The sequence below is a fragment of the Meles meles genome, chromosome 12, assembly GCF_922984935.1.
Source record: "Meles meles chromosome 12, mMelMel3.1 paternal haplotype, whole genome shotgun sequence".
NCBI classification, from domain to species: Eukaryota; Metazoa; Chordata; class Mammalia; order Carnivora; family Mustelidae; genus Meles; species Meles meles.
The window spans coordinates 48,561,785-48,582,563 of NC_060077.1; the positions used below are offsets into that span (position 1 = coordinate 48,561,785).

Below are 20,779 nucleotides of genomic sequence, written 5' to 3' on the forward strand. Positions count from 1 at the left end.
TGGGAAGATAGAATGTATGGGACCGGGATAATAATTGAATGTGGGTGGCAAGGGAGAGGCAGGAGTTAATATCATTCCAAGGCATCTAGTCTGGCTTATTGGATGGATGAGGTGCCCTTCATGGAGAGAGGAGAAGGACAAGTATTTGGAGGAAGAGACTCGGGGGAGTGTGTTTTATATTGAGTGACAGGAGCCCGCAGGACATCTCCAGGGAGAAAGCTGGCGGGGCCTGTCAGGTGTCTCTGAGGGGGCCTCAGAAGATGGCGGGGCGGGGGCTGGAACCCTCCATGTGGGAGCCGCCAGCAAACACACTGTATCAAGTTGTGCCCCTGTTCTGTGCAAGCCCCCAGATTAGGTGGAATAAGACGTTAATTCTGCCTCTAAAAGCTCACTGACAGAACGAAAGCTCACTGACAGAACGAAAGCAAACAAGCAACAAAGCTTTGTGGTTAACGACTAGACTTTGGGGTCAGACTTGCTGGGTTTGCATCAGGCTTTATCACTTACTAGATGTGTGACCTTGAGTGATTATACAAACTCTCTGTGGGTCTATTTCCTGCAACATAACGAGGATATATAAAGTAATATCTCATAGTGGTGCTGTGAGAGTTAAATGGGGTAATAAACACAAAACATGTAGCAAAGTGCCTGGCCCCAGGTGAGCATCAGCTGTGGTTATTATACACCATAACAACGTAAGTGGAAGGCACAAAACATGCACCAGGCCTGGGGTGGCAGAGCTTTTCCTGCCCTAGAGATCAGGTTGACACTCCTGCTGGGTCTGGAGGATGGGTTGGATTTAGACAAGTGAGTGGTGCCGCTGGGAGAGCAGAAGCCCAAAGCCCAGAGGCAGGATGGCTGCATAGTATTCCATTGTATATATATACACCACACCTTCTTTATCCTTTCATCTGTTGATGGGCATCTAGCTCTTTCCAGAGTTTGGCTATTATGGACATTGCTGCTATAAACATTCGGGTGCACATGCCCCTTCGCTTCTCTAGATTTGTATCTTTAGGGTAAATATGGAAAACCTGATCTTGAAGGAATTTAAATTTGTTGGAAAACCTTTAGCTATTAGCTCCAAGTGTAAAATGGCTTAAACAGTAAGAGGAGCTATGAAGAAGTAATAGACAGTTCGGGAACAAGTAGGGATTGAGGCCTGGCCTGGCTAAGCTCATCTCAGCTCCACCGTGTGTAGCTCAGGGTTTCCTATCCTCACCAGGGCAGTGCCCAGCACCACATCCAAGGATCCGCTGGACTGGACTTTATTAGTAAAGAAGTATTTCTCAGAGGCCCCGCCCCTTACTCCCCCTCCAAGCTCATTGGCCAAGAGGGAGGTCACATGTTCATCCCTCAACCAACCAGTCTCTGGCACAGGAAATCCATGCCCTCCCCGTTGGACAAATAGAGGAGCCTGCTGAGCCCTGAGTCTTGAGGGAGTCCTGGGCAGGGGATCAAAATCTGGGCTCTTCCTAGCCAAGAAAAAGGGAGGAACAGCTGGCGAGGCTCAGTTCCTAACATTTTTTCTCCTCCTACTTGATATTTATTACAGTTGTTTTTGAGCATTAAAACTTTGTTCTGTTCAAAAGCTCATTGCATCGTCTAGCTCAGGATACACTTCTGTGTATGGTTCAATTCTGATTAAAGTGAAGACAGGCTGCCCCCACCCCCATGCCCTGCCCCTTCTCTCTCTCACACACACACATCCCTTCTGGTTCCTGCTCTCTGGTTTTGCACTGCCCTGCTGCAGAAACCCAAAGGAATGGCTGGCTCCAAGAGGGGTGGCGGGTCGGTGGCTCCATGTTCCTCTGACAGGCTGTGCAGGCTCATGCTGCTGGCCAAATGCTGGCTCTCTCAAGAATGCCATGATTTTCCCACAGCTCCATGGTGGGGAGGGCCTCTGGATACCCACTGGCCCCAGGGGGGTGCAGCTTGTCAGGAAAGAGGCCAGACTTATGTCGAGGATGGGAAGAACATGCATCGTCCCCAAGGATGAATTCATCTCTATTGAGTTAATCTCCGAGGATCAGAGTAAAAACTGAACCAGGCACTTAGCAAGATAAATATTCTTTACTCTTTTCCCCTGATACTGAGCTCTCCTAAGTTTTTGCTTCTCTTCCTTGCAGCCATTGCAGGACACACCAGTGGCCTTCCCACGGAGAATGGAGGTATGGCGAGAGGCCCAGTCTTGCCTACCACCTCCCAGGGCCCAGGCCAGTCATGGAGCCCTCAGGTTTGGGGACAGACCCACCAGCCACTTGCTGTTCACGATTCCCCAGGAGTTGGTGACAACCAGGTATTTTGACTCAGAACCCGACCCCGCATTTGTACCCCAGAGCAGGTCAGCCAGCAGGACACCACGCTCCTGTCACTAATGAAGTGGCAACACCACTTTTGGGGAAAGGGTGCTGGCCCGCGCAGGGCATAGCACGTGACTGCGCGAGTGTGCTTCGCCCCGCAGCTGGAAGGCACACGTGACATGTGCTGCTCAGGGCTGAAACAGTCCGCCGGGCTCTGGTGTAGAATTGACGGCGTTCTAAAAATACGACTGATATTTCCTTTCAAAAGCTGCTATTTATTTCTATGATAAATCACCTTTCTTCTCGACATTCTATAGTCAGAGAGAAATAATTCTTGTAAGTAGACTCAGTGCCACATAGATCATTTTTAGAGAGCCCTTTTGGATTTCTTGTGCTAACAAGTCGCATCTCTTCTGGGGAGGAGGGAGTGAACGGAGATATTCATTATGTCAGGGAAAAAAGTAAGGAAACAAGGCTTGTCATTTTCATGTGATTGGGAGACATAAATAACAAGGTGCCAAAATTCCTTTACGATTTATGTACAGAAGCAGAATTTCCTGGAGCCAAAATGGCCTGGCTTTAAAACCTAGCTTTCAATCCCCACCCAGCCACTGGCTCTGTGACCTCAGGCCATCTGCCAGGTGGGTCTTCTGGGAGGCAGGTGGCAAGATGGGATTAGATGTTGCAAGAGATGTACTGTCCTGTGGGAGATAAAGGTGGAGCGAGCAGGGGCTGGTGGGAAGAGCCTTCCACTGAGACAGCCCCCGCACCTGTGAATGATGGAGCTCCCGCAAGCAAGGGTCACCCTTTAGAAGAGTCCAATGTTGGGCATCGATGGCCTGGCTCTAGTTTTGCTGTTGAGCTCGGTCCTTGGCTGGGAGTCACCCATATGCCATTGCAGATCTGAGGGCACGGGGACTGGGGACTGCTACCCACGGTGCCCTATACCAGTTCACTCAAAGGGGGTTTGGAGCAGCAAGTTGATGGGTACCATAGGGTGTTGTTCAACTTTTCTAAGCCTCAGCTTTCTGTCCATGAACTTGGCATCATCAGTGTTTTTGCAAGTTGCTACATCTCTTTGCACCTCAGTTTTCTCATCACTTGAATGGAGCTGATAATGCTGTCCTTGTAGGGAGGGATGCAGTAGCTTGCAAGGAGCCGGCCCTTGGAGGCCCACTCAGTAAGCCAAATGCATGATTCATGGGCAGCTTTGAAGGCCAGAAAGGGGAAGGGTGGAGTTCGAAGGAGAACCCTATGCCAGCAGCTCCCCATCTCTGTTTGTGCCACGGAAAGGCTGGCGATCCCTGACTTGCCAATGGAGACTGAGAAAGGAGGTCCCACTCAGTTATTAGCCCTTCCTGGGGCTACCTCTTGGGAGGAAGGCCCACTCCCCATCACTGTGTTCTTGTTCAAGTTGACCTTAGGGACAGCAGTCTCTTGCAGATGCTGCCCAGCCTCCCCACCCTCCTGCCTGGGCTCTGGCTGTCCTCCACCAACACTGCCCTCCCCCTCCCTGCAAAGTCCCTTCCTGTCTCGCATGCATCTCCTCCCGGAGCATGCTCAGTGTGGCGAGTTCTCTGGCTTCTTCTGCTGAACCCCAGCACCTTCCCATGTCACACCACAGGATATGTAATCAATGGGGAAGTGGTAATATATGGTTAACATATTTTGGTTATAATATACGGTTGGCACGTCTTTGCATGGTATATAGATGAGCATATTTTCAGGATCATGCAAGTCCCGAATATGGACTATTCCATTGTTCTCCTTCGAATTTATATTCTAGCAATCCGTTGCCTCTCCTTTGAAATGCTGCACCACTATTTTCTCCTGCTGGTGAATGTATAAAAAAGCCACTCCACTTTCTGCCTGACGCTTCCATCCACCAGCAATGAAGCGTCTGAGCTGCAGCCTCGTACGCGGGGATTTGAATCCACTGGAGTCTTTTTTGGGTGTTAGTCAGTTAGCCTTTTATGAAAGAGAGCTGCTTTAGGAAATAACTCTGGAAAGCAAATGTCAAGCCTGATAACCAAGCCCACATATGTAAAGTACTTTAATTCTGTAGCAGGTTCGAATATCCTCCTTAAATTGGCTAAACCTCATCCTCCAAACCTCCGCACGCAGCTCCAGCAAGAGAAATATTGAGCAGTGTCACCATCTGGTTGGTTTAATTTAACAAATATAGATTTCCCTTTCGCTTTGAAGAACACCGTCCTCAAGGAAACTCCCTCATCTAAAAAAATTCAAGTATCTCCACGTTTGCTCGGCTTCACGGTATTAAAAAGAAAAGAGAAGTGACCGTGTCGTTTTCTCGTCCACTTCCTGATTCTGCCTCCAAGTTTTCCATTTATCATTTAATTCAACTATTCCATTATTTAATTCCACTCAACTGTTTGTCAAGTGCCTGCTGTGTATGAGGCACCCAGTGGAGATACAAGCTTTCAGCTGGAGAGACCAAGATTCTGCCTTCCATCACCCAAGGAGTGGGTGGTGACAGCCTGCTGATCCCGGGATCCCCCACCACCTTTGCATGCTGCCCTTTAGGCACTGCTGTCAGTGCACCTGTACACCAGAAACACCTAAGAGCGAAACCTCTGTCTCTGCATTCCCAGCGCTCACCACAGTGCCTTTACACACGCTGCATACTCATTCAGTATTTGTTGGATGCGTGGGTGGGTGGGTAAAAGCGTGAATGTAAGTTCTCATGCAAAGTCAGTCTTGCTCAGCCAGATGTGCATACGCTATGTAACCACCATGCAAAGGAGTATTAACGTTCATTTTCTTCTTTTCCTGCATGATGCTTGCTTAATTCCTGTTCCATCATAGGTGGGTCTTAAGGTCCAAGAAATCGAAAGGTGGGTGGGAGAAAGTGGATCCATACTTTTCTACCTCTGTGTTAAATATGCCTCACAGAAAGAAAATACTTACCATATGCTTGAATCAAATCCTTGTTAGTCCAGTTGCCCCCACCCCCCCACCCCACACACACATACAGCTTTTTAAAATTCCCAAAGAGATCGGTCATTTAATCAGCACGAGCCTTGGTTTGTTCATTTGAATAATGGGGCTTGGGGTGTTTGCGCCTCGCCCTCTCTTCTAGCTTCAGGGACTCAGGAAAACACTAAAAACGTCTCTTTGTTTCTTTTCCTGTTGCTCTATTTTCCCGACAGGTCACGGTTTGCGGTGGACGTGCAGACCGTTTCTTCCAGAGGCCTCGTGTTCTTCACGGGCACTCCGAACTCCTATATGGCTCTTTATCTCTCAAAGGGACGGCTGGTCTTTGCCTTGGGGGCAGATGGGAAGAAACTGAAGCTCAAAAGCAAGGAGAAGTGCAACGACGGGCAGTGGCACACGGTAAGCGCCCGGGCTGCGGGGGCTGCGTGAGAAGCTCCCATTGCCGCGGAGCTCCCTGTGGAGAACCAGGACAGGCGTCTCAGCCTCCTGCCAGCCACAGAGCTCAGCACAGACAGAGCTTGTGTGCTCAGAGGTACCGAGCACCCTAGAACCTCGGCAATGAAGACCACTGCATGCACCGTGCAAAGATGTTGTGCATCAATGTCTCAATGCCAAGATAGGCTTGATTCACTGCTTCTTCAGTCCCCACCATGCCTCCCTGGCTCTGTCCCCTCCCTCTCCCACCCCTGCTGCCTGGACCATTTCTCTCTGTCAAGATAATGTCCAGGTCTCTGGGGCCCCTTTCTGAGCCCAGAATATCTTCTGCATAACACAAGCTTCAAGACCCACATCCCTAGCTTTCCAGATCTTGCCTGAAGTGTTCCCAGATGGCAAGAGACACAGGATAAGAAAGGAAAGGATAAGAGCTTGCATTCAAGAGAGAGGCAGGGCCCGGATCACACAAGTGTTGCAGGCAAGGTGAGGACTTGGATTTTATTCCGAGTGTCTCTGAAGCTTCGGAAGACTCTTCAACTAAATAACGAGCATTGCATGAACAGGTGGATATTTTCAAAGCTGTCTTTAACTGAAGAGCTGAAATGGGGACGAGAGTGGCCAGATGGATGCCACTGCCTTTGCTTCAAGAGGCCACAGGGAACATGGACAGAATTACCCTGTCTAGCGTGTGCTCCCCAAACCGAGAGGGCTTGCTGAAGGATCGCATGTAGAGCTTGAGAGAAAGAGGGGTCCATATCAAGTCCTGTGATTTGGGACCAGCAATTGGGACAAACAGAGGGACTGCTACTGAGACACAGAAAATGGGGAGTAGGGGCATGTGGGCTGGGAAGGAGCAGTTTAGAGCTGGGCAAGAGTCAGGGTTCTGCTGTGAATCTTCTAGGGTTGAGTTGCCTGCCAGACATTCAAGCCCACCACTCTAGAGAGTAAAGGCCAGAGGTCTCAGCTGGGAGTACAAGTTGGGGAGTCATTAGTGAACTGTCTCATAGCTGTGAGATAGCAGAATGCACCGTAGAGCCTGGGAGTCTTGACTTCTAGCAAAGAGTTGAAAGTGTGCGCTCCTTTGTTAGTTAAGAAGTAGCTACTGGCCCCTTGCTCCAGGAGCCCTGCCAAAGGATTTTTTAAAAAATATATTGTATCCATCTATATGAGAGAGAGAGAATGCAAGTGGGGGAGAGAAGGAGGGGGAGATGTACAAGTGGACTCCATACTGAACTCGGAGCCCAAAGTGGGGTTCAATCCCAGGACCTTGAGGCCGTGACCTTAGCTGAAACCCAGAGTCCGGTGCTCAACCTAGCCACCCAGGAGCACTGAAGAATCCTTGTAAAGCTCACTTTTCTGAGGGTGCCTGGATGGCTCAGTGGGTTAAAGCCTCTGCCTTCCTCTATTCAGTATCTAACATGATCTCACAAAATCGTGATGATGATGACAGAAGTATGGAGAAAATTTTCTGATTTTTAAAAAAGATTTTATTTATTTATTTGACAGAGAGAGACACAGTGAGAGAGGGAACACAAGCAGGGGGAGAGTAGGGGAGGGAGAGGGAGAAGCAGACTTCCCACTGAGCAGGGAGCCCAATGTAGGGCTCGATCCCAGTATCCTGGGATCATGACCTGAGCCGAAGGCAGACACTTAATGGCTGAGCCAACCAGGTGCCCCCAAATTTCTGACTTTTTAAAGCTCCTTGAAGAAACAGAAAAACATTGTTTTAAAAAAATGTCCTGTGATCAATAATAAAATACATCACCAATTTTCAAAGATAAAACATGTTAATATATTTTCTTTACTCTTAAGGTGGTGTTTGGGCAAGATGGAGAGAAGGGGCACTTGGTTGTGGATGGTCTGAGGGCCCGGGAGGGAAGTTTGCCTGGAAATTCCACCGTCACCCTCAGAGCACCCGTTTACCTGGGATCGTCTCCCTCAGGGAAGCCAAAGGTAAGTAGTTACGCTTCACGGACACACGAAAGCATGCTCAGCATCACTAATCCTGAGGGAAATCCAAATCAAAAGCACCAGGAGAGAGCACCTCACCGCTGTCAGAATGGCTGTTATCAAAAGGACAAGAAATAACAAGTGTTGGCGAAGATGTGGGGACAAGGGAACCGTTGTGACCTGATGATGGGAATGTAAACTGGTGCAGCCACTGTGGCAAGCAGTATGGAGTTTCCTCAGAAAATTAAGAATAGGCATTCCGTACAATCCAGTAATTCCACGGCTGAGAGTTTACCCAAAGAAAATGAAGAAAGACCCTAATTCAAAAAGATATATACACCCCTGTGTTTACTGTAGCAGAATTCACAGTAGCCAAGACATAAAAGCAACCCAAGTGTCCGCTGATAGATAAGTGGATAAAGATGTGAAGATGTCACACACACACACACACACACACACACACACACACACACACACACACACAGAATATTAGTCATAAAAAAGAATGAGATCTTGCCATTCATGACAAGAGAGATGGACATAGAGGCTATGATGCCAGATGAAATAAGTCAGAAAAATACCATATGATTTTACTCATATGTAGACCCTAAAAAACAAAACATATGCAGGGCGCCTGGGTGACTCAGTAGGTTAATGCCTCTGCCTTCGGCTCAGGTCATGATCCCAAGGTCCTGGGATCTAGCCCGGCATCGGGCTCTCTGCTCAGCAGGGAGCCTGCTTCCCCCTCTCTCTCTGCTTGCTTCTCTGCCTACCTGTGATCTCTGTCTGTCAAATAAATAAAATCTTAAAAAAAAAAAATCATATGAACAAGCGAGCAAAAAAAACCAAATAGACTTGTAAATACAGAGAACAAACCAGAGGTTGGCAGAAGGAGAGGTGGGGGATGGACCAAAGAGGAGAAAGGGATTAAGAGATACAGATTTCCAGTTGCAAAATAAATAGGTCATGGGGATGAAAAGTACAGCAGGTCTATGGTCAGTGATATTGTAATAACTGTGTATGGTGACATCATTACTACACTTAGCATGGGGAGCGTTTGGTGCAAAAGAGTAGTTATGCTTTAGAACCATATAGAAAAATAATTCACCTTATAATAAAACTATGAAGGCGGTGGAAAGGTACAAACTTCAGTTATAAAACAATTAAGTTCTGGGGATATAATGTATGGCATGGTGACCATATTAATAATAATAATAATACTGTATTATATATTTGAAAGTTGTAAAGAAAGTCGATCAAAGAAAGTTGCAAAGAAAGGTCTCATCACAAGAAGAAAGGGACTTGTAACTTTGTGTAGTGATGGATGTTAACTAGACTTATTGTGGTGATCATACCACTATATATATATATACATAAATACACACACACACACACACACACACACATATATATATACAGAGAGAGAATATATCACTGTGCTTTTACATCTGAAAATAATATTATGTCAGTCACGTCTCACATTTTAAGTAATCATTATAATTATATAAAATATTTAAGAATCTCAAAATATTTTAAATAATTTTTTAAAATCCCTAATTGATGTCTAAAGCCCACAGAGAATAGTCCCCCTTTCCAACCCTTCACTTTTTAAAGAAAAAAGATTCTCTATTTATTTGACACAGAGAGAGAGATAGTGAGAGAGAGAGAGAGAGAGAGAGCGAGCGCACAAGCAGGAAGAGCAGCAGGCAGAGGGAGAGGGAGAAGCAGGTTCCCTGCTGATCAAGGAGCCCAGTACAGGGCTCAGTGCAGGACTCCATCCCAGGACCCTGGGATCGTGACCTGGCTGAAAGCAGACACTGAACCGACTGAGCTACCCAGGCGCCCTCCCAACTCTTCACTTTAAAGGTTCAGCTTGACACACTGGCCTGAAGGAATGAATCTAGGGCTTCTCCATGGCTTTATAGATATGAATCTATTAGTTTCTCTTCCAGGAAATGCACAAACATGGGTTTTAGATTGTAGATGGAGATTTTTGATTAAGATACTGTTTTTCAGGGGCGCCTGGGTGGCTCAGCGGGTTAAAGCCTCTGCCTTCGGCTCAGGTCATGATCCCAGGGTCCTGGGATCAAGCCCCGCATCGGGCTCTCTGCTTGGCAGGGAGCCTGCTTCCTCCTCTCTCTCTCTCTCTCTGCCTGCCTCTCTCCCTACTTGTGATCTCTATCTGTCAAATAAATAAATAAAATCTTAAAAAAAAAAATACTGTTTTCCAAACTTTAGCAATTTGTGTCACATTCAGCATCTTTGCCAAACAGAGGTAAAAAAAAAAAAGAAAATTTAATAGCTTGCTCTTGGTCAACTCACAAGTTGTGTTGATTTTTTTTTTTAACATGTGTTGTTGGGGGGAGGGGCAGAGAGAGAATCTTCAGCAGGTTTCACACTCAGCACAGAGCCAGAGGTTAATCTCACAACCCTGAGATCATGACCTGAACTGAAATTGAGAGTAGGGCACTTAATCAGCTGAGCCACCCATGCCCCCCAAAGTTAAGTTTATTTAAAGTATGTTTTTGTCTCCCCATGCATGGAAACCCAGTATTTTTTGCCATAAAGAGTAAGTAACCACAAAATAATGTTGTTAATAATAATATAACATTATTATGTATATTAATATATATTAATATATTTATATAATAGATATATAAATATAAAATAAAATATATAGTAATATATACTTATATATTAATATATAGTAATAATATAATAGTGATTTTTTAAAAATGTTTTATTTATTTATTTGACAGATCACAAGTAGACAGAGAGAGAAGGGGAAGCAGGCTCCCCACTGAGCAGAGAGCCCAATGTGGGGCTCGATCCTAGAACCCTGAGATCATGACCTGAGCTGAAGGCAGAGGCTTTACCCACTGAGCCACCCAGGCACCCCAATAATAGTGATTTTAAACACAAAATCGTGTTATTAAAGTCTGGCCAGGTAGTGTGGCTATGCTCCCTTCATTTGGAGAAAAAAGAGTTTGACAACCGATCAATACATCTTACATAATTACAAGTGGCATTTAGGACATATTCATGCAAAAGCAGAATGTGTTCCTTGTCTTAATCAGAAGGTTAGAACGGGAAGTGAAAAAGGACAAACTTGGTAAGTGAATATGTGTTTTAATGTTATTTGGTGCCTGAAATAAAATTATCTCAAGAACCGAACTTAGGAAAACTTGGGGCTAAGGGAAAGAGACAAGTCGTTTGTCCCGGGAAGCAGGTGGCCCTGGCTCCGGGGCTGAGCTCCGTGGACACCCTGCTGCTTCTCTCTCCTCCCACACCAGCAGAGCCCCCATCACATCTGCATCACTTGGGGACGCCACACCCAGCTATCTTTCTTCTCCATGATTTGCCTCTTGCTCCCACGCAGTGAAGTAAGGTGGCCGTCTGCATAGTTCAGGCCTAGAACCGCCCTCCCCTGAACGTGCTGCCCCAGCTCAGCCCCTCTTGCCCCTTCCCTTGGGGCTGCTGGCCCATTCTGCTGTGATGTTTGCTTGCAGTGCGGGAGGAAGGCCCAAGACCCAAATCTGGGCCTGGAAATGGACCTAATTAGAAGACGAAATTTCAGGCGACTTGGATTCTAGGTGGTCAGTCTAACCTCGCCTTGGCTGCTGTGTCTCAGCCTGGGCATAGGCTCAGCCTGGCCCACTTGAGTTTTGCACTGGGGTTTGGGCCAAAGCCCCAGCAAGTCATAAAGTATTGCTTTATTTCCTATTATACATATAATATACATATATATTTATAGTATATAATATAGTTATATATAATCAGTATATATTAGTACTGTACATAACTATATATATTATACATAATGGATATTATATAATATTGTGTAATATATATGTGATATAGCATATAGTACATATATAATAGAAAACATTAATTGCCAAAGAGAACCCTCAATGTTAATGTTTGCTTTTCTGTAACTTCTGTACCTATTTTCCTCTCAGAGAGATCACAGGTTGGGGTAGCTATTCCAAAGCACAATATGGGCACTCTTTGTCCTGGATAAGTCACACTCAGCATCCTAACATAAGGGACAACCCATAGCACTCCACGGCATCACTCTTACAAACCAGGTTTCTCCTTAGAGCATTCCTTCCACTTGAGGGGGCAAACTATTGCTTACTCTCTCCTCCATATCCATTCAGAGGGCAAGCAACATCCAGTCACTGTCTCCTCTGAACACCAAAAGCTGCAGTCGGCCATGAGGGCTTGTTAGGTGATGACCTCCCCTGGACGGTCTGAGCTTGGTTTCAGAGACAGGCTCTTCACTGGATTAGGTGGTAAATCTTGACACTAAAAACTTCGGGACACCTGGGTGGCTCAGTCAGTTAAGCTGCTGCCTTCGGCTCGGGTCATGATCCCAGGGTCCTGGGATCGAGTCCTACATCTGGCTCCTTGCTCAGCAGGGAGCCTGCTTCTCTCTCTGACTCTGCCTGCCACAATGCCTGCTTGTTCTCTCTCTCTCTCTCTCTAAAAAGAAAAAAAAAAGACACTAAAAACTTCATTGTGAGTCCAATGGGTAGTTTACTGTTGATACTGACACCGTCTCTAATATGAGTCTCTAAAGTCATCATGTCTTAAAACTGGCCTATCCTGCATCTGTTGTGTAGGATTCCAGGGTCCTAAAAGCACTTATTCTGGAAGGAAGTTTAAGGATTTTATTCAGTGAATCTTCCATTTCTTTTTGAAAATTTCTTGAAAGTTACAGTCTTTCTACCCAGAAAAATGTGCAGAGAACATCCAGTATATAACTTAAGGGATCATAGAATCCCCAGAGGTACATCCTTGGGGATGTACCTCTGCATTAGGATGCTAAGTATGACTTATCTCCTCCCCAGTGAGGAGCCCTTGTTCCGGGCAGGCCGCTCGAGGTGCTGTCCGCACACCCCCGATGCTGCGCCTTGTGTCTTCCTTTAACTCCATGGCATTCATGATCTGTTGGTGGTGCACTGAGCCCAACAACGTAGGAAGCTTTTTTACACTTCATTATTTTTGGAATGTTTTGGCCTCTTTTTCAGTCAGCTGCCCTGCATTAAGCAATCACATAGGCTCACGAAACCATCAGAAGGGGTTTGCACCTGCAAAGAGATGGTGAGATATAGACACCATAAGGCAGAAGGTTCTCCTCTTGTAGCCGTGTCTGTGCACACTAGGGTCAGGTCACTGACCAGCACTGGCCAGCAGCCTCCACCACCCCTGCCTCCTGCACGCAGGTGACCCCTCAGACTTCAGCCACCCACCGGACTGCTGGTGTGCAGGCTTTTCTTGGCAGTGAGGATGGGAAGCCAAATGAAACCGTCAGGCCCACCTGACTTGGGCAGGATGGTTGAATCCCCCTACCTGTCCCCTTCTGCAGACAGGTGTCCTACCCTTAACCTTGGCTGCCCCTGTGTCTCTAGAAAGTGTGGCTTAACTTAATGAAGTTTGCTTTCTTTTCTGCTTGGTTGCAGAGCCTCCCCCAAAACAGCTTTGTGGGATGCCTGAGGAACTTTCAGTTGGATCAGAAACCCCTGGACACCCCTTCTCTGAGCGTTGGTGTGTCCCCCTGCTTGGGTGGCTCTTTGGAGAAAGGCATTTATTTCTCCCAGGAAGGAGGACATGTCATCCTAGGTAAGGGGCAGTTGCGAAGAGTTTAGGTCTTGGAGTTTGAACTCAATCCTTTTTTCTTGAACTATGATATTTTAACTGATTTTTTTTTCTTTCCTTTTGAAAGCTAACTCTGTGCTGTTGGGGCCCGAATTTAAGCTGGTCTTCAGCATTCGCCCAAGAAGCCTTACTGGAATCCTAATACACATCGGGAGTCGGCCGGGGAGGCACTTATGTGTTTATCTGGAGGCTGGAAAGGTGCGCACGTGTGAGGACAGGGTCTGTGGGTTTCATTGCCGGAGACTACAGTGGGTGGTGTTGTGCGGGAGTGGGATCCCGTCTTGTTTTAAGAGACCTGATTTCAGGGCTAACTTAGTGTTTTCCTTTAACAAATCATTTGGTTGTGTTTCCTGTTCATCATCTTTAAAATTGGGAAAACTCAAACAAGCTGGGCCAAATTCCACCTGCTCCACTAAGTTATATGGCCCCAGGGAAGCTACTTAACTTACTTCAGACTCACTTTCTTTATCTTTAAAATATGGGTAATCATGCTGATATTTTAGGGCTTTTGTCAAGAGACTAGAAACTGTCATATATTCAATAAATGTCCATTTTTCTCTCCTCCCCTTCACCCTTGTCACATCTCCAGTTTTCCTCGTAAGGGCAGTACCAGGAGTCATGGAATAGATGTTCCCAACAGCTGTTTACACCGGGTCATGCCCATGCCCATGGCCTGGTGTCCACTGAGTCAGTTTTTGGATTTCCCTTATGGTCCCTACACCACCCACCCGCCTCTGCGGCCCCCCACAGCCAGGCTGGCCCCTCGGTCTGCCCCCCAGGCTTCCTTTGGGTTGACCTGGACTCCTCTTTCCGCGTAGGCGTCTCCTGCTCCCTCCTGCCCATCCCTCATGGGCCTGGTCAATACCCTATTCTCACCACCAGGTTCTACCTCTTTCCTTTTCAAAAACTCTTTTTTTTTTTTTTTTTCCTTTTCAAAAACTCTTAAAAAAAAAAAAAATCCTTCCAGGAAGACCTCAAGGCAAAGAGCAAATCATGATAATGTTAAAGAGCAAAAATTCAACTGAGTGAATTCGAAGATCTTGTTGACCTTACTCGAGGCATGAATCAGGCAGCATCCCATCTAGCAAGCAGAGGGGAGCTCTGAGGAGTTGTACAGAAGGAGCGAGGGTGGGACAAGGAAGTCATAAGCAAAGGAAAAGAAAGGATTCTTCCAGGCCAGGTCACTTTCCATTAGGGGAAGGGTAGGGGTTCTTAGTAGGTGGATTACCTCACCTAACTTTTGGGGTGGGATTTGGGGGTGGGGAATGGAGAAGACCCATGTGACAGATTACAATGTCATGGGTGCTGTTCAGAAAATTCCTGACTGATCTATTAAGACTCCATTTCTGGGGGAGGTTGAAAGGTCACTTAGATTAGGTATTCGGCCCTGGTCTGGTGATGGGGCTTAGGGGGCTCCAGTTTGGGCCCGTGTTTTTCTATTTAGTCATAATACGCTGTTTTCCTTCACCTCTACCCTTCCACGGCTTATTAACCATGAGGGGTAAACTCTCAGAAGAAGGTAAAACAGCCCAAACTCCTAGAACACTTTGTATTTGAGATGTGGCCTTTAAGTGTGAGCAAGGCCCCAGATAGGCCAGAGGCATGAGGAGCCCCTTGCTGGCTGGCCTGGAGAGAAGGCAGGCTTTTCAGGGGACGGGGAGGGGCTCCAGGAGGGCTTCTAGAGGGGAAATCATCACACACACAAACACTGAGACCTGATGACCTCCGGAAGGGCAGTGACGTTGTTTAGCTGGAAAATTGCCTGAGAATTGGCAGCACTATCTAGCTACATGCAAATTAAATGCAAATTAGTTACCAACTTGCTGATTTTAGTCCTGGCCTTCCTTCACCTTGCTTCAGCCCTTGGCCCTGGCCCAGAGAGGGGGAATTCAGGATTCTACATGCTAGCATGAGGACCTGACCCCTGACGTGTGCCCAGTACAAATGCACTCCATGAGTTTGCTGAATTCGTTGAACAAGAGCCCCGTGTAAGGCGTGCTTTCGTGGAGTTATTATAATTGTCTGGGCCTTTTAGTAGGGTATACGCCTCAGCCAGCATTTTTGCCTTCCAAATTTCACCAATCCTTCTAAACAGCCACTGTCACATGCTAACAGCTGAGAAGGCTCTACCATGCTACTCAGTGCCCTCTGAGTGGAGCCTGCCAGAGGAGGGGTTTGGATTGGGAGGACAGGTCTCATGGCCTTTGGCAGCGACTATGGGCTGGGGCCCCAGGTTTGCAGCTTGCTCGGCTGGGAGGGGTGCAGCAGAGAGATTCTTGCAAAGCTGGCCCCCGTAACATCTCCTGGTGTGGGAGGGGGCTTGCGTCTAAAGTGCTTCGGGCTGGCGGGGTCGCAGGGGCTGGGAAGGGAGGAAGCCTGGGAAGTTGGCTCCACCAGCCCTTCCGAAGGCTATAGGAAAATGCCTGTGTGTTCCAGGTCAAAGCCTCTGTGGACAGTGAGGCAGGGGGCATCTTGGCATCGGTCACACCAAAGCGGTCTCTGTGTGACGGAAGGTGGCACTCCGTGACAGGTATGATGGCCCATAGCCTATTGTGCACACCCTGAAGCAGTCTCCCTTTCCATCTGGACTTGAATGTCCTGAAGGCAGCGTCAGCTCCTCAATCCATTCAAGTCGGGCCAGCTTCAGCCACGCCCCGCCCCCCTCCGGGTTAACAGCCATCCTCAACCCACCCCAGCCGTGAGGATGCAGTTCAGGGTGCCTGCAACCTGTGCTGGGTCCTCCATTCTCCATCACCTACAGAGAATTTCTTTCTTTCTTTTTTTTGAGCTCAGAAAACTGATAAGCTCTGTTTGTTTTCAAGGCAGTATAACATTGTGATTTAGATTTTGGCTCTGAAAGAAAAAAGAACAAAGAGGAAATCTCAGTTCGGGCCTTTACCTAAGTGACCTTGAACAAGCCACTTAATTGCTCTTTATCTTCCGTTTCCTCCTCTGCACAACGGAGGGAAAAAAGTAGCCTCCGCCTCCCAGCGTGAAAATCAAACAGGATCATGTATGCAAAGTGCCCGGCAGGGTCCAATATGTAGGAAGGGCCCAGTGAGTATTTGCTCTTACTATTGTTAAAGTTCATTGTTGGGCTGGTTTTTTTCAACCAACGTTTAATGTTAGGGCAAGCGACATTGACATACCACTGGGTGGAGAAGGGCCTGGCCTCCCGCGGCCAGTCTGCTATTTTATGAGTAACCTGTGCCCGTGAGTTTAGAGATACATTAAAGTGCATTGGCTAAAATATCTTTTGTAAAAAAGCTAGTGTCTGCCTGTCTAATTGGAATGCTAACTCCACAGCGATTAGGGACGACTGTTAACGTTGGAGGAATTTTATTTGGAGGGTCAAGAAGTGACTCAGGTCTCAGAAGTCAGCGTCTCCCCGGAAAGAAGCTAAGACCGCATGAAATAAACATGACCTCTGGAGACAGGGCTGGGAATCCCAACTCATTCAACTTGTAACTGTCTGGTCAGGCTCCTCAATGCCTTGAGAGTCATAGTCTCTTCTCGTGGAAAGAAGAGTGAGATATCTTCCTCACAGATGCATTTAAGGATTGAATTCTGTAATGTATGCAGAACACCTATATACCCCCTTGGCGTTGAGAAATTAGTTGAATTTGAGTCTAGGTCGACTGAATTCCGACCAGCAGCGCTCCCACGGAATGAGTTGAGCAGAAGCCCGTGGTGACACACTAGCGTAGACTTTAAATATTGGGCAGGGCTCTCCTTGGGTGACTGACCTGACCAGCTTCCTTTCCCCCCAGTCACTATCAAACAGCACATCCTGCACCTGGAGCTGGATGCAGAGAGCAGCTACACCGCTGGACGGCTCCCCTTCCCACCTGCCGACACTCGCGAGCCACTACACATTGGAGGTGTCCCAGGTAACTCTGGTCTTGGCTTCTCCTACACCCATGTTGCCCCATGTCAGCTCTTAACATGTCCGTCTTAGCCCAGCAAATCCAACGCCCCAGCCCATGGGTCGTTAGCTGAGCAGCAGTTGGCTGGACGGTGGAGACAGTGAAGCCCTTTGCTCCAGCACGTGGGAAAACTCAACTGCTAGCAATGGGCACGTTGTATAGCCCAGGCCACATTCCTGCTGCTGCTTCTGTCCCAGGCCTATCACTTATAAGCCCCTCTTACAAGGCTGCGTTAACCTGGAAGCCTGGTATCAGCAAAGAATCAGGAAAGGGGCTGAGAAATTGGTCTCTTCTCTCCAGTTGCTTAGTTTTCCTGGTGAGTTATTAAGCTCTGGGGGGCCAGAATGGAAGGAGCAAGCAGGTTCTGGAATTTTGCCTGGAAGGAGCTTTGTCATTCTTCCTTCTTTTATGTTCCTCCAAATAGTTTATTAATTGTATGGGTCTTCCGTGACCCATAAAAAGCACGGGAGTTCAGAGTTATTATCTATTGATTTGGGCTGTGGAATCGGCTTCTTCGAAGGACTCGAAGAATAGCCTTGTTGTTGATTGATCATAGCAGGTGGGGGTGTGGGGTGCCAGCTCAAAGGAGGAGGCCACCAGGTGGCCCAAGTCCCTCAGTCCCTTGAGCTCTAAGAAGACTATTTTTTTAAATTGGGTACATTCACTTGACAGAATGAATTACCCACTGAATGCCTCTCCTTTTCTCTTGAAGCCGGTTTGAAGACCCTGAAGCTCCCAGTGTGGGAATCATTTTTTGGCTGTCTGAAGAACATTCAAGTCAACCACGTTCCCATCCCTGTCACGGAAGCCCTGGACATCCAGGGGACTGTCAATCTGAGTGGCTGTCCTCACCACTAACTCAAACCCATCACACAACAAGGGAAGCCATGCACTAGACCTCCAAGAGCACAGCTCCCCAACACACCTTCCTCTCTCCCCACAGGATCATTCTTGACTAAGACACCTTCTAGATGAGGTTGCTAGCAAGCCTCATTTTGAATTCTGACCACACGTACTCATCATTTTGGCACTCAGTGCCCCATGTGTATTTTATATAAAAATCCCATTTCTCAAAGATGTTGAACAAATTGTTACATGCTTTTGGTAATCTCCTCTTCCACTAAAAATGAAATGTCTTTTAAAGAACATTATCTTCCACCTGGTTAAAAAAAAAATAAATATCCTTTAAAGCACTTTAAAAACACCAACATTGTACATGTGTTAAGGGCTTATAACTTATGGGGTTAAATAAAGGCAGTGTATTCTTTAAATGATGATGGGCTTGATGGGCATTGTTAATCATACTAATTCTTCAGCATGTGTTCAGCATGCTACCTACAACATAAGTTTCTGCAGATAATCATGAAGCACATAGCAGCGGGGTACTTTGTGTGCCCAATGTTGGACATATAATCAGGCACAAGAAGTAAAACCTGCCCTGAACGAGTACACAGTCCAATTGGGGAGACACGCGATATTCGTAAAATTTTTAAATAACTGACAAACCGAATTAATGAACTTCTATTTCCCTTTGGTTTCCCACATATAGTCTGCTACCAACCAAGTCTCAATTATGATTATCAATTCCTTGAGGATAAAGACTCTCTAGGAAGAGAACTGAGATGGCTCTACATCTTATAATTAAAGCTTTGCATGGCAAGCTAACAGAAGTTAGTAGGAAGGAGGACTTGCTTCTGGTTTTAGCTACAAAATAATGAGCTATGTACTCAGCCAATATTATTACCCAGCACCACTCTTGCTAACGAAGAGGACTAAGTAAGCATTTTTGTGTCTTCTACATGGTATTTGTCCCTCAGAAGAAAAAGAACAAATAATTCTGAAATTTGGACATAGGAATCCTATACAGTATCCTCGTTGTTCCCCGCCCTCTCCCTCTGAAATGGAGCCACACTCCCTTCAACCCAGTGCTCTTTTATAACTCTCACACTGCAGGCCTGTGGGCATGCTTTTTAACAACCATATCTGTACAACCGTGGAATATTCTTCTGGAGAGGTAGCAAGTTCCCCATCACAGAGGGCATTCAACAGACGCTGACCAGTGGGCATTTGGGATGCTGTGCTGACTCAGATATCAATTTGCATGACCTTAAGTTGGGTGTTTTCTGAAAATATTTGATTTTCCAATGAATGCTTCATCAGGCGATCACCACCCGGACACTGAGTCTGCATGAAGAGCCTCCATTTTACCTGCCTTGGCACCAGCTCCACTAAACACGTGGTTCTCTCTTCCGGCTTCCTGGTGTTGACCTAACTGAAAGTGATTTATTAGTGATTATTCATTAACACTTCTAGATTTATTATAAAGGGACAACGAATTCACTGACACCACCGATCGTCCTTCCTTTCGGTAGTAGCTTGAAGAACAGCTGTCCCCCTGCCTTATCCGAGTGTCCCCCCGCCTTATCCAAGTGTCCCCCCGGCCACTGGAAGGCAGCCGAGAGTGTCACAGATGGAATTACAGTTAAGGAAACAGCCCTCGGCGTGCCTCTTATCAGACTGCCCATGTGTGTTCTCTGAAAGGAATGTCTACAGCTCCTCAACAGAAGCATCGTGGAAATTATCTGTAAGCTGTAAAGTGCCATACAAATATTGTCCCTGTTGTCTTCTTCCTGACTCAAAGTCCCTCACGGGTTGGGCTGACCTTGTGGTGGGAGGCTCCGGAGGGACCATGGGCTCGCTGGTGGCTGGCTGGGCCAGTTCGAGACAGGTCCACAGTTGGTTTCCTTTTGGTCCAAGAGTGTGGGGGAGGGTGAGAAAACCCGACTGTGAGGAAACCAACTGGGAGAAGACCAACAGCATGGCCCAACAATCGACAGCAGTCATACTGGGGGCGTCACGTGACTATGAACCAGGGTTGTGCCTTCATGGGCTGCTTCCCCCCCCACCCCCCAGGGCACCTCCTGAACTCACTTCTCAGTAGGAGGGTCGTTGCGTTTTTGTCAGAGGGCAATGGCTCTGGGCAGAACATGCTGACATTTCCTTCCGCCCAGGTGAGAGGTGGTCTCACTTACCCCAGGGAACTTGCATTTCTAAATAGCGTGATTGTAATTGAATACAACTGGAATCTATGTTCACTACAGAAAAATCAGAATATGCAGAAAAGCATAAAAATCACCCATCACTCCTCACTCAGAAATCCGTAGGTCTTTAGTACTATGTCTGCATTCTTTTTAAATGTGCATGGATTTCCTTACAAAATTGCAATTATACCATATATATTTTCATATGGTTTTCAAAACTATATGGCAAATTTTCCCAGGTCCTTGACTATAGACCATGCCATCAAATGTGTTTATCATAATGTGTTTAGCCAACCTCCAGCCACTTATACAACTGGGTCGCTTCAACTTTTTGTGATTATAAGCAACACGAGAATGGTTATGTCATGGAAGATAAATTCATTTATTCATTTTCTTAGAAGTATCAAAGGGTATCTACTGGGTCAAAGTGTAGAACGTTTTTATGTGTGTGGCTAACTGTTGCCGTATCGGTTCCTCAAAGGTTATATGTCCACTTACATTCAAATCT

The 20,779-nt window shown here is 46.8% G+C and overlaps 1 protein-coding gene across 3 annotated transcripts in view; it reads left to right on the forward strand.

The window, feature by feature from the left end:
• Positions 1-18,492, forward strand: part of LAMA3 (laminin subunit alpha 3) — a 268,973-nt gene extending 250,481 nt beyond the window's left edge. For all 3 annotated transcript variants that reach the window (XM_046025313.1, XM_046025314.1, XM_046025315.1), the window contains 8 exons: positions 2,130-2,299; positions 5,474-5,657; positions 7,506-7,646; positions 13,109-13,268; positions 13,372-13,502; positions 15,741-15,834; positions 17,075-17,194; positions 17,943-18,492. In XM_046025313.1, the coding sequence (XP_045881269.1) occupies positions 2,130-2,299; positions 5,474-5,657; positions 7,506-7,646; positions 13,109-13,268; positions 13,372-13,502; positions 15,741-15,834; positions 17,075-17,194; positions 17,943-18,088 (1,146 nt within the window). In that variant the 3' untranslated portion in view covers positions 18,089-18,492. The remainder of the gene's footprint in view (positions 1-2,129; positions 2,300-5,473; positions 5,658-7,505; positions 7,647-13,108; positions 13,269-13,371; positions 13,503-15,740; positions 15,835-17,074; positions 17,195-17,942) is intronic.
• Positions 18,493-20,779: the final 2,287 nt, after the last annotated feature.